The following is a 12636-nucleotide window of genomic DNA, read 5'->3' as shown; positions in this document are numbered from 1 at the left end:
TGGTAGATGATATAACTTTTGTTACCTGTGGTTTGTATGGTAGATGATATAACTTTTGTTATCCATGGTTTGTATGGTAGATGATATAGCTTTTGTTATCCGTGGTTTGTATGGTAGATGATATAACTTTTGTTACCTGTGGTTTGTATGGTAGATGATATAACTTTTGTTATCCGTGGTTTGTATGGTAGATGATATAACTTTTGTTACCTGTGGTTTGTATGGTAGATGATATAACTTTTGTTATCCGTGGTCTTATATTGTAGCAACTACCACTCCTCCGCCATCGACAACGCCTGTCGGTCCAACATGTAAGTAGCTTAAAATTTTACCTTTGGCAGCATTTTGTTAATTTTTTTATTCGAATATAATAATTAATTTTTATTGTAGTGCTAATTTTAGAGAATAAATTGTCCAGTTACACAATCAGTGCTATATGAACAGTTCTTATCCTAGTTAGGTGATAAAAAGACCATTAATGATTGTTTTTTCAAGTTTGTGATATTTTCTCAAATTACAAATGAAATGTAAAATGGTATTGTCTCAAAAGCCAACACAGGCAGACAGATCATCTAATACATATTTATAAGCTGGCATAGCTTGATCAACTGACTAGGAAATGAACAAAACGAGCTGACATCACGTTTAAGGTAGTTTGTACATTTAGTACGCGGGTGATTTCTTTGCTGGCCAAAAGCAGACAATGGTCGTTCTTGCGAAACAATTGTTCCGTAGTTTTCCTGCCCAACAAAGTTAGTACATTCGCCCGTCCGGTTAGAGCTAATTACGGGTAATATACATGTATAAAAAATGTTCAAAATACGTCCATGGAATATATGCACCCATGAGAAATGTTGAACAACAAACGATGGGTAATGCTTACAGCTGTATACAACAACAACTAAGAGAAACAATAGAATACAGAGAATGTTCAGTTACTGGATCCTAGACAAGCATAAAGAATTATATGTTTATCATCTATATCAGGTACTCTTCTATAAAAACATATTTAAGAAAACTAAAGTAAATTCTGTCTAGACATGAAGGTTTACAAGACCTGACAATTTATCGTGATATACACAGGCCATCGGTTCATATGTAGGTAGAGTTTATATCATATGTATTTATAGTATATACAAAAGTATATATCATATGTATTTATAGCATATATCATAGTTGATATCATATGTATTTATAGCATATATCATAGTTTATATTATATGTATTTATAGTATATATCATAGTTTATATTATATGTATTTATAGCATATATCATAGTTTATATCATATGTATTTATAGTATATATCATAGTTTATATTATATGTATTTATAGTATATATCATAGTTTATATTATATGTATTTATAGCATATATCATAGTTTATATTATAAGTATTTATAGTACACATCATATGTAGTTATAGTATACAACATATGTAGTTATAGTATACATCATATGTAGTTATAGTATACATCATATGTAGTTATAGTATACATCATATGTAGTTATAGTATACATCATATGTAGTTATAGTATACATCATATGTAGTTATAGTATACATCATATGTAGTTATAGTATACATCATATAGTAGTTATAGTATACATCATATGTAGTTATAGTATACATCATATGTAGTTATAGTATACATCATATGTAGTTATAGTATACATCATATGTAGTTATAGTATACATTATATGTAGTTATAGTATACATCATATGTAGTTATAGTATACATCATATGTAGTTATAGTATACATCATATGTAGTTATAGTATACATCATATGTAGTTATAGTATACATTATATGTAGTTATAGTATACATCATATAGTTATAGTATACATCATATGTAGTTATAGTATACATCATATGTAGTTATAGTATACATCATATGTAGTTATAGTATACATCATATGTAGTTATAGTATACAACATATGTAGTTATAATATACATAATATGTAGTTATAGTATACATCATACGTAATTATAGTATACATCATATGTAGTTATAGTATACATCATACGTAGTTATAGTATACATCATATGTAGTTATAGTATACATCATATGTAGCTGTAGTATCCATCATATGTAGTAATAGTATACATAATATGTAGTTATAGTAAACATAATATGTAGTTATAGTATACATCATACGTAGTTATAGTATACATCATATGTAGTTATAGTATACATCATATGTAGTTATAGTATACATCATATGTAGTTATCGTATACATTATATGTTGTTATAGTATACATCATATGTAGTTATAGTATACATCATATGTAGTTATAGTACATATCATATGTAGTTATAGTATACATCATATGTAGTTATAGTACACATCATATGTAGTTATAGTACACATCATATGTAGTTATAGTATACATCATATGTAGTTATAGTACACATCATATGTAGTTATAGTATACATCATATGTAGTTATAGTACACATCATATGTAGTTATAGTATACATCCTATTTAGTTATAGTATACATTATATGTAGTTATAGTATACATCAAATGTAGTTATAGTATACATCATATGTAGTTATAGTATACATCATACGTAGTAATAGTATACATCATATGTAGTTATAGTATACATCATATGTAGTTATAGTATACATCATATGTAGTTATAGTATACGTCCTATTTAGTTATAGTATACATCATATGTAGTTATAGTATACATCATATGTAGTTATAGTACACATCATATGTAGTTATAGTATACATCATATGTAGTTATAGTATACATCATACGTAGTTATAGTACACATTATATGTAGTTATAGTACACATCATATGTAGTTATAGTACACACCATATGTAGTTATAGTACACATCATATGTAGTTATAGTATACATTATATGTAGTTATAGTATACATCATATGTAGTTGTAGTATACATCATATGTAGTTGTAGTATACATCATATGTAGTTATAGTATACATCATGTGTAGTTATGTTAAACATTATATGTAGTTATAATATATATCAAATGTAGTTATAGTATACATCATATGTAGTTATAGTATACATAATATGTAGTTATAGTATACATCATATGTAGTTATAGTATACATCATATGTAGTTATAGTATACATCATGTGTAGTTATAGTATACATTACATGTAGTTATAGTACACATCATATGTAGTTATAGTACACAGGATATTTAGTTATAGTATACATCATATGTAGTTATAGTATACATCATACGTAGTTATAGTATACATCATATGTAGTTATAGTATACATTATATGTAGTTATAGTATACATCATATGTAGTTATAGTATACATCATATGTAGTTATAGTATACATCATATGTAGTTATAGTATACATCATATGTAGTTATAGTATACATCATATGTAGTTATAGTATACATCATGTGTAGTTATAGTACACATCATATGTAGTTATAGTACACATCATACGTAGTTATAGTATACATCATAAGTAGTTATAGTATACATTACATGTAGTTATAGTATACATTATATGTAGTTAAAATTATACATCATATGTAGTTATAGTATACATCATATAGTTATAGTATACATCATATGTAGTTATAGTATACATCATATGTAGTTATAGTATACATTACATGTAGTTATAGTATACATCATATGTAGTTATAGTATACATCATATGTAGTTATAGTATACATTATATGTAGTTAAAATTATACATCATATGTAGTTATAGTATACATCATATGTAGTTATAGTATACATTATATGTAGTTAAAATTATACATCATATGTAGTTATAGTATACATTATATGTAGTTATAGTATACATTATATGTAGTTATAGTATACATTGTATGTAGTTATAGTATACATCATATGTAGTTATAGTATACAACATACGTAGTTATAGTATACATCATATGTAGTTATAGTATACATCATATGCAGTTATAGTATACATTGTATGTAGTTATAGTATACAACATATGTAGTTATAGTATACATTGTATGTAGTTATAGTATACAACATATGTAGTTATAGTATACATCATATGTAGTTATAGTATACATCATATGTAGTTATAGTATACATCATATGTAGTTATAGTATACATCATATGTAGTTATAGTACACATTATATGTAGTTATATTATACATCATATGTAGTTATAGTATACATCATATGTAGTTATAGTATACAACATATGTAGTTAGAGTATAAATCATATTTAGTTATAGTATACATCATATGTAGTTGAGTTTACATTATATGTAGTTATAGTATTGTTGTAACAGTTGACTTCCCCTGGTAAGATACCTGATATATCCGAAGACAACTCGTCCCAGAAGTGATGTACTGTAGAGCATGGCAGCAATTAGTGTAGTCTACACCTGGTCAAGCGTGTAAACGGATGTATTTACGTTCCTGCACTAGCATGATCGCAGATTACACTTGCAAATGTTGGCATACTAGACTAGCATATATATCACATTCGGTTGTCTATCCCAACAGTTTACACGTGTTTACATCATATGTAGTTAAAATATGCATCATAAATGAACAGGGACGTATCTCCAACATAGAGTGCTTAAAAGTAAAGGGTCGTATCTCAAATTTATCATTTTTTTTTTTTGATAAATTACAATTCCGACTGAGCATTTCTTATAGAATATGTACTTTATATCAATGGAAATTGTCTAATTCTTTTAAATCTCATAGTATTTTAACATAATTAGACCATTTCAATTGATATAATGTACAAATTCTATAAGAAATTCTCAATCGTAGTTGTAATTTATTAAAATCTAAAAATTGCTAAATTTGAGATACGACCCTTTACTTATAAGCACTCCATGTTGGAGATATTTATTGTTGGAGATACGTCCTTGTTCCGCTAAACAATCGTAGTAACCATCGGATGTACATTGCACTAACGTCGCGTTTCCTCTTTTTTAATAGAAAGAAATATATATCTAACTATTTCGTTAAAATCTGTCGCATTTGCTTTATTTTCAGTGCTAACTTGTGACGATATGTCAGAATATATCGATGATGCAGCATTCCTTCAGTGTCAAATTACAAGTAGTAATTTTGATACAATTGCCCTATCACACGTATCCGCGATATCAGCTGGGACAGACATGCAACCATTAGGAAGTATCACGAAGTCTTCAAAGGAGATCACGACGACGGATCCCGTTTGGAGCAGCCTTGACCTTTCATACCACAAAGCTGGGTCGATGGAATATATGAACATCACCATACCCAAAATAGCCTGCGCCATGAGTGGAACATTCTCCGTAAACTTAACCAATGGTAATCAGTCGTCTGTGACCACTTCACAGATAAATGTATTAGGTAAGTTTGTCGTGTGTGACCACCTCACAAATAAATGTATTAGGTAAGTGTGTTGTGTGTGACCACCTCACAGATAGGGTTAGGGTGCTTGGTAAGTTTTATAATTCCAATTCCATTGAAGACTTTGTTTCTGAAATCAGGAAAACACATATATTGAAGAAAAAAATTAGTAAGCCCTAATATGATGAAATGATTGTACAAGAACACATAAGATATTGCATCTAAATATAAATTGAGGGTTAGATACAGCAGAGGTAAAACTAATGAAACTGTAATACAGCTGTTTGTCTGGAACACATCTGTTGAAGACTTCTTTTAAGCAATATCCATCAAGATCAAAAGCTCAAACAGTTCGCCATGTTTTCTGATAAACACCTGATTGTTTTCAGATATACCACGGACACCATCTACAATATCATTGACCTTTGCCTCAGTTGTTGAGAATAAGGTACAGACTTTTAAATGTGAAGGCGAAATCGGTACAGACAAAGGGACTCTGACACTGGAGACTTTTGACAAAGCTGCATCAAAATTTATTCCCATCCCGAGCTCCAACAATCCGACGGACCAAAAGAACGAATGCATGGTGACTCGGACCATAGACACGCAATCGTCATTATCTCTCAGCCAGAACGGAACCATCGCACGATGTTCCGCTTCATTGATTGACAGTGAAAAGATGAAGAACGTCACTATAGTTTCTGATGAATGTCACGTTGCTTGTTATCCCATGTAAGTTAGACCTTATAACAGAGGTGGTTCAGAACATTTAAAGTTTCAATGACTTCTGTTTAAATCAATTCAATTTGACATTGCAATGTATGTAAAGAGTATTTTAGTGTGTCATTATTTATCGCTTAGACATTGCATACCGACCTTTATACCAGCATGACCATTATGTGTATCAAGTCAATTAAAATTTAACAGTTATCGACTTAATTGCTTTCTTATATATAATTGATTGCCATATTTATAAGGTTTTATTAAAGTCTTTCCATATCCCAAGGTAGTTTCATATAATTTACCAAACAATTGAACAAGAATTTGGTAAATGGAAAAAAATTATAACTACACGATGTCAGTCACCATCCTTTTTACCATTTACAGCGAGTGTATGTGGACCTAACGATACTAAGGTAGCGAATCCTTACGATTGTTACCGATTCGTGACATGTGGAGATGGGGTCATCACTGACCAGCCGTGTGGAGTTCTCTGTTTCAATCCTGTCTACAAAAACTGTTCTACTAACTGCGATCATTGTCATCAAGGTAACGTATAAATCAATAGGTAATTGTAACTTTAAAAACATGATGTATGGTTTATAATTACGATTACACTTAAAACACGTGACATAATTAATGTATTTCATAACAGTCAGTCAGTACTGTATCCATTCTATATCCTCTCTGGTATGAAGACTAAACTTATCACTAAACTATTATTTGTTTGTTTGACAGGAGATACCACATTAACTACCACGCAATCTTCAGGTAAGTTGAATGATTACATTACATCTGTATGTAGTGTGATATAATTGCGGTATTCAACTTAAGTTTCTATATTCTGATTGTGGATAAAGTGATCAAAGATAGTAATTAACAATGAATATTATTGCAGACAATAAATGGAAAGTTTATGGCGTCGAAATATGTTGAATTCATAACTGAATCGTAGGCTTAATATCTTTGTGACATATAGTTGAAGTTGTTCAATATATTCTGATTGTGAATACTTCGATTATTAACTGTATTTTGTTTCCAAAATAAAAATATATGAGAATCAATTAATGAGAAGTTCAGGGTGTGGATTATTTGATGTCTTTAATGACAACGTCATAGCTTTGGGGTTCATCAGCAGTGTCAGAACATCCAAAAGGTAACATATGCAACACTTAATTATAAAATTTAATAATTCAAATGCTCGTGCGGTATTGTTTTATTCATTTAACAAATGAATATAAAATTTCAGTCTCCACAACCACATCAAGAGGTATCATCAATGTAGCTGTTGCTATAATTAACATAACTAATATACCATATGTTACTTTTTAAAACTCGCCATCTAACGACGGTACAACTTTAATATATATGCATTTACGCTGTGTTCAAAATGTCTTTTCCTTTGCTTTCTCCTTGTTTCGGTGATCGGTTTATTCAATGAATGTGGTAACTTTGAATTTTCAAGACGCTGATTAAATTCTGAAAGGGTACTGAACTTATGCTTTCCATGGCATTGCGGGACGTGTAACACACAAAAAAAGAAAAATAAGAGTATTGTTGATGAAAGCATTATATGTATAATATATAAGTTGAGTGCAAGTAAAGATCAAAGTACGTTTCAGAACGATTTAGTTTGACTGCACACTAGTCTCCACTGACATTCATGGTTAGATACGAAGGATTCATCACATTATTCTCTTACTAGGGTGAAGACAATTTTCGAATATTAATAAATCTTACTTATATTAATCAATTAAGGCAGTTTACTTTTAAATATTTGTATATCCACTTGCATTTACATATTTCTAATTTTGTTTTTTTTGTCTCTTCCCACCCCCTTCTCATATCTGTGTATACTATGACGTAATGTTTTGTATTAATTATTCATATACATGTACCTGTATCATTGATACCGCATACTGAATCTTTACCTGGACTGCCTGGATCGTGGGCATACATGTAACAATGTACTTTAAGTCGCTACCCGGTAAATATATTGCTATATGGAATCCTACTTCTCTTGAAAATGTGTTTGGAAGACGCATTAGCTTTGGTGTGGAAAATGAAGATGATGAACTTTGAATATAACTTAGTTTTTCCTTCATTTAGTTTTCATTTCCTTCCATACTCTTTAAGGGAGTTGTTAAATACTATCTCATTACTGTCTTCTTTGTTTCAATAAATATTATAGCTATATATTCAAATATAAGTCAATTAAGATAGAAATGTATTCTAAACAATTGGAATTTAATAACGTATACAGTACTTCTTTTGTATGCGTATATGAACGTTTTCATTATATATGATTTATACAATATTTGACATATGCTGTAATTAAATAAAACTCGACAACTTAAAGCTAAATTAGATAATATGGTTTTATTTTTTCCCCATACATATATCTATGATATCTGTCTGTAAATGACAAGGGAAAGTGAACCAGTAATATATATCAATTAGATTTATAGTCTCTATATAAGGCCGCAAAATAAACTTTTCTTTTTTACAAATGGAAAAGATTTTTTTTTTACAAATTGAAAAACAATAGGACTTTATCAACATACGCTTTGTGACATATTCGTATAGACATGTGAAGTGTTGTTTAACTACCATTTTGTTAATAATTACAGCTACCAACGATCCGTATGACTGTTCTACGTATAAAACTGGATCATGGTACATACCCCCGGTGGATATCTACCCTACTAAGTGTGATCAGTACGTGTGGTGTGCGAATGGAGTAAAACAAGCCGACGAGAACGTGCCCCACAGATCAGTATTTCACCAACTTTACAGAGTCGGCGCAAACTTGTACTACTGAGTATGAAAACTCCTTATGTGCAGCATATGGTGAGACACGTTTAATTCTCAAAACATCACATTTATTTCAAATGTCGGACTGGTAGAGATACCTTTACTTATCTTCATTGTAGACTAGAGTTAATCATAACGGTAGGAGAATTTTAAAATCTCCCGCTGTGTAGCTAAGCAAACATACCTTTATAGGTTAAGATTACCTTTCAAAACAACTACTATATATTCAAAGTGGACATTATGCAAATTATACAAAACATATAATAATAATGAAACCTATGTTTTATAGGTGACCAGCCAACGACAACAACAGAACAAGGTAAATTGAGAGAGAGAGAGAGAGAGAGAGAGAGAGAGAGAGAGAGAGAGAGGGGGGGGGGGGGGGGGGGGGGGGAAACAAGGTATATTATATATTGTATATCGTGGAGAAACACTAGACGACCAAGACAAAAGTGGGTACATTAGAGGAAAAGAGGAGACAGCAACAAACGACTGCTACCTAACAAGGAAAATTACGGGAGAATGTAATAAACGGCTTATATATAACAAGGTAAATTACGAGAGAAAGTAAACAAACGACTACTACAGAACAAGGTAAATTAAGGGAGAAAGTAATAAACAGCTGATATAGAACAAGGTAAATATGGAGAATGTAATAAACGACTACTACAAAACAAGGTAAATTACGACAGAAAGTAAACAAACGACTATTAAAGAACAAGGTAAATTAAGGGAGAAAGTAATAAACAGCTGATATAGAACAAGGTAAATATGGAGAATGTAATAAACGGCTGATAAAGAACAAGGTAAATTACGGGAGAAAGTAAACAAACGACTACTACAGAACAAGGTAAATTAAGGGAGAAAGTAATAAACAGCTGATATAGAACAAGGTAAATATGGAGAATGTAATAAACGACTACTACAAAACAAGGTAAATTACGACAGAAAGTAAACAAACGACTATTAAAGAACAAGGTAAATTACGGGAGAAGCTAACAAACGACTACTACAGAACATTAAATTAGTTAAGAACTGTTACTCCATTGAGATCTATACGGTACAATGGATATTTGAATGCTCAAAACGATCAATTTTACTTCTTTCTTTTGTCAAGACACTTGGTCTAGATTGCATGCAGATATTCAACGTAATTCTGTTCCCGTATCGTTTGGTATTTACGTTCGAAAGGATTATACATGACTGTTGAGGTATACCAAGTAAGACATTAATTATACAATGAATCACGTGATGTTCTGTCTACCTTTCAGTCTCAACAGTTGTAAACAACTACAACCCCATCTACTACAACAATTCAACCAGGTCAGTTTTTTGTCATTGTCGATATGAATTCTATAATATAATATCTGCAGATTTGGACATACATTTTTGTAATAAGTAGATATTAAATCTTTTCATTGCTACATACTTGTTACTTGTAGAATCTCATTATTGGTAAATATTGATTAATTACGAAATCACTTTGTTGTTGTATATTGGTATTTATTAATTGCTTGTTAAATCAGCATATTGGTACATATTATTTGTTAAATAAGCATATTGTTAGGAATTATTTTTATTGGTACAAATTAATGCATGATATATATTTTTAGTTACATATTAATCAATAAATAGCTGCCATTATGAATTTTTAAAATCTGTTAAAACAACCAGTAAAGCTAGAAATACTTTTAAGATTTGACTCTCTTCGCTGTTTTGCGCAATGACCTCTTACAATGTGACAGGTTTATATATTGTTATACGTTACGAACGTTCATTGTGTAATGGCTTGGCCCCAAAATCTAAGCAAACTTGATAAAAAAAAAACCACACCACTCATCTCAAAAAGCCAAGTTTTAAAAATGTGAAGTATAGAGCCGATACATATACAACAGTGGGAACCAAGATACCTGTGAGATTGCTCAATAATTTCTTCAAAAAACCTTTGATGAAATAGGAAAGAAAGCAATAATGAAATTTTACCCATTTCTTGCAGATGTGTCGTTCGATCAGCCTGAATACGTTGGTGTATTAGATGGAAGCGGATTAACTATGACGTGTAGAGTCCTATCCTCGTCCTGGGAATATATTGACGTTAGCCGTCAAGATCCTGCTGCGGACGTTCTGATTGCAAGAGTAAACCGATCCTTGATAACAGAGCCATTGTCTCCCCGGATAACCGCCAGTCAGACGGATGAAGGAAATGTCGTCGTTACATTTACCAAGGTGAATTGCAGCGATGCTGGGACTTACATCTGTGTATTGAATGACGACACACCAGTCAAGATTCAATCGCCAGACTCGGTACTGAATATCCGACGTAAGTAAAATGTCTCTCTACCGTTTTTTTTCCTGACGATTTCCAAATTTTAACTTCAGGTGAAACACAAAGAATGACGAACATTCTTTTCCAATACATAATAAATTACTTGGTCAATAAAGAAGCGTTTGAAGTAAAACATTGTTAATATACAGCCTTAGAATTTTAAATGATTATTCTACCTTTTTATAAAGGCGATATTTATGTCTGTCTAGGTATTCCGTCAGTTCCCGTATTCGATTTAAATGGTCACCAGATTGTCGGCTCGAGCTTGAACACTCTTCACAAACATAAATGTACTGGAGATGTGGGTTATCCTGCCGGAGATTTAAAAGTTCAGTACGCAGCCGCAGGATCTTCTCTATTCAGTGAAATTTCCGTGTCAAACATTGAGAATACACCGAGTGAATGGCTGTGTAACAGTACAGAACGAACGATGGAATTCGAGATAGACTTCCAACCCGACATGGATGGGGGAGTGATCAGGTGTGGTATATACAGTTCCGACAACAGTCTCACAACATACTCCAATAACGAAACAATCGAATTGATTCCAAGTAAGTAGACTCGGACAACAAATAGGGGCAATGTTGACAGTTAAAAGCTTAATAACATGATAAATTTGCAGCATACATGTATAGGAAATGTCAATACAGAAATTGCTTGATATGATGTACTTATAAGAAAGATGTTATTCTATAAAATGTTCCAAACATCGGTTTACTAGATTTCATTTTCCATTCGAGGAAAAGAATAGAGAAAAATGACAAGCTCTAAAATACAATGGTATTAGGGAAACCTAATCATCCAAACCGTAAAGTCATTCAAAGTTAAATTGTCACTGAAATGTGTATAATAATAAGCAACTACAATATGTACATAATCCTGATTCCTTTCCTGTTATTATTGCTATTGACTTGTCAACAGGACCTATATAATATAGAGTAATACATTATCTGCTTATGAAACAAAAATCGGTTTGATGTGGCAGCTAAGTTATATAAATGCAATGTTATTTGTATAACACTGTGGAATGATGTATACTTATACTTTAGGTGACATTTGTACGACGACGGATACTAAGGTAATACACCATCCAAACAATTGCAAGAAACATGTCACGTGCTACGGAGATCCCCGAGGCTTCGATATCTGTAATGGACAGTGTGTGAAGATAGAAAACGGAAATTCTTTTACTTGTGTTGACTGCAGTGAGGATGTTTGTCCTAACAAAGGTAACAACTTGATGCTTATCGAGGAACAAACTACACATAGAGCGAAAACATCCACCTGACTGATGAATTAGAAAAAACATTTTCGATTTTTTGAAGGCCTCAACCTTAAAAAATACATGAAATGTGCTTGCATTTCATATATATATATATATATATATATATATATATATATATATTAGAAAATTAA

The 12636-nt window shown here is 31.1% G+C and overlaps 2 protein-coding genes across 3 annotated transcripts in view; both read left to right on the top strand.

Annotated features, from left to right (window-relative positions):
- The window catches only part of LOC117342657, a 30250-nt gene that overhangs the window by 16523 nt on the left and 1091 nt on the right, over window positions 1-12636 (top strand). Inside the window, exons 7-12 of the mRNA XM_033904856.1 lie at window positions 267-311; window positions 5019-5360; window positions 6819-6851; window positions 9184-9213; window positions 10891-11214; window positions 11430-11700. Coding sequence (XP_033760747.1) covers window positions 267-311; window positions 5019-5360; window positions 6819-6851; window positions 9184-9213; window positions 10891-11214; window positions 11430-11700 — 1045 coding nt within the window. The remainder of the gene's footprint in view (window positions 1-266; window positions 312-5018; window positions 5361-6818; window positions 6852-9183; window positions 9214-10890; window positions 11215-11429; window positions 11701-12636) is intronic.
- Window positions 5769-12636, top strand: part of LOC117342697 — an 18269-nt gene continuing 11401 nt past the window's right edge. The window contains exons 1-7 of one of the 2 annotated variants that reach the window (XM_033904905.1): window positions 5769-6092; window positions 6468-6629; window positions 6819-6851; window positions 7330-7350; window positions 8711-8930; window positions 9184-9213; window positions 10166-10217. The gene's annotated coding sequence lies outside the window, so the exon portion shown is untranslated. The remainder of the gene's footprint in view (window positions 6093-6467; window positions 6630-6818; window positions 6852-7329; window positions 7351-8710; window positions 8931-9183; window positions 9214-10165; window positions 10218-12636) is intronic. The other variant, XM_033904904.1, reaches the window with a different exon arrangement.

The sequence above is a fragment of the Pecten maximus genome, chromosome 14, assembly GCF_902652985.1.
Source record: "Pecten maximus chromosome 14, xPecMax1.1, whole genome shotgun sequence".
Lineage (NCBI taxonomy): Eukaryota > Metazoa > Mollusca > Bivalvia > Pectinida > Pectinidae > Pecten > Pecten maximus.
This window is presented reverse-complemented; position numbering and strand designations above follow the sequence as displayed.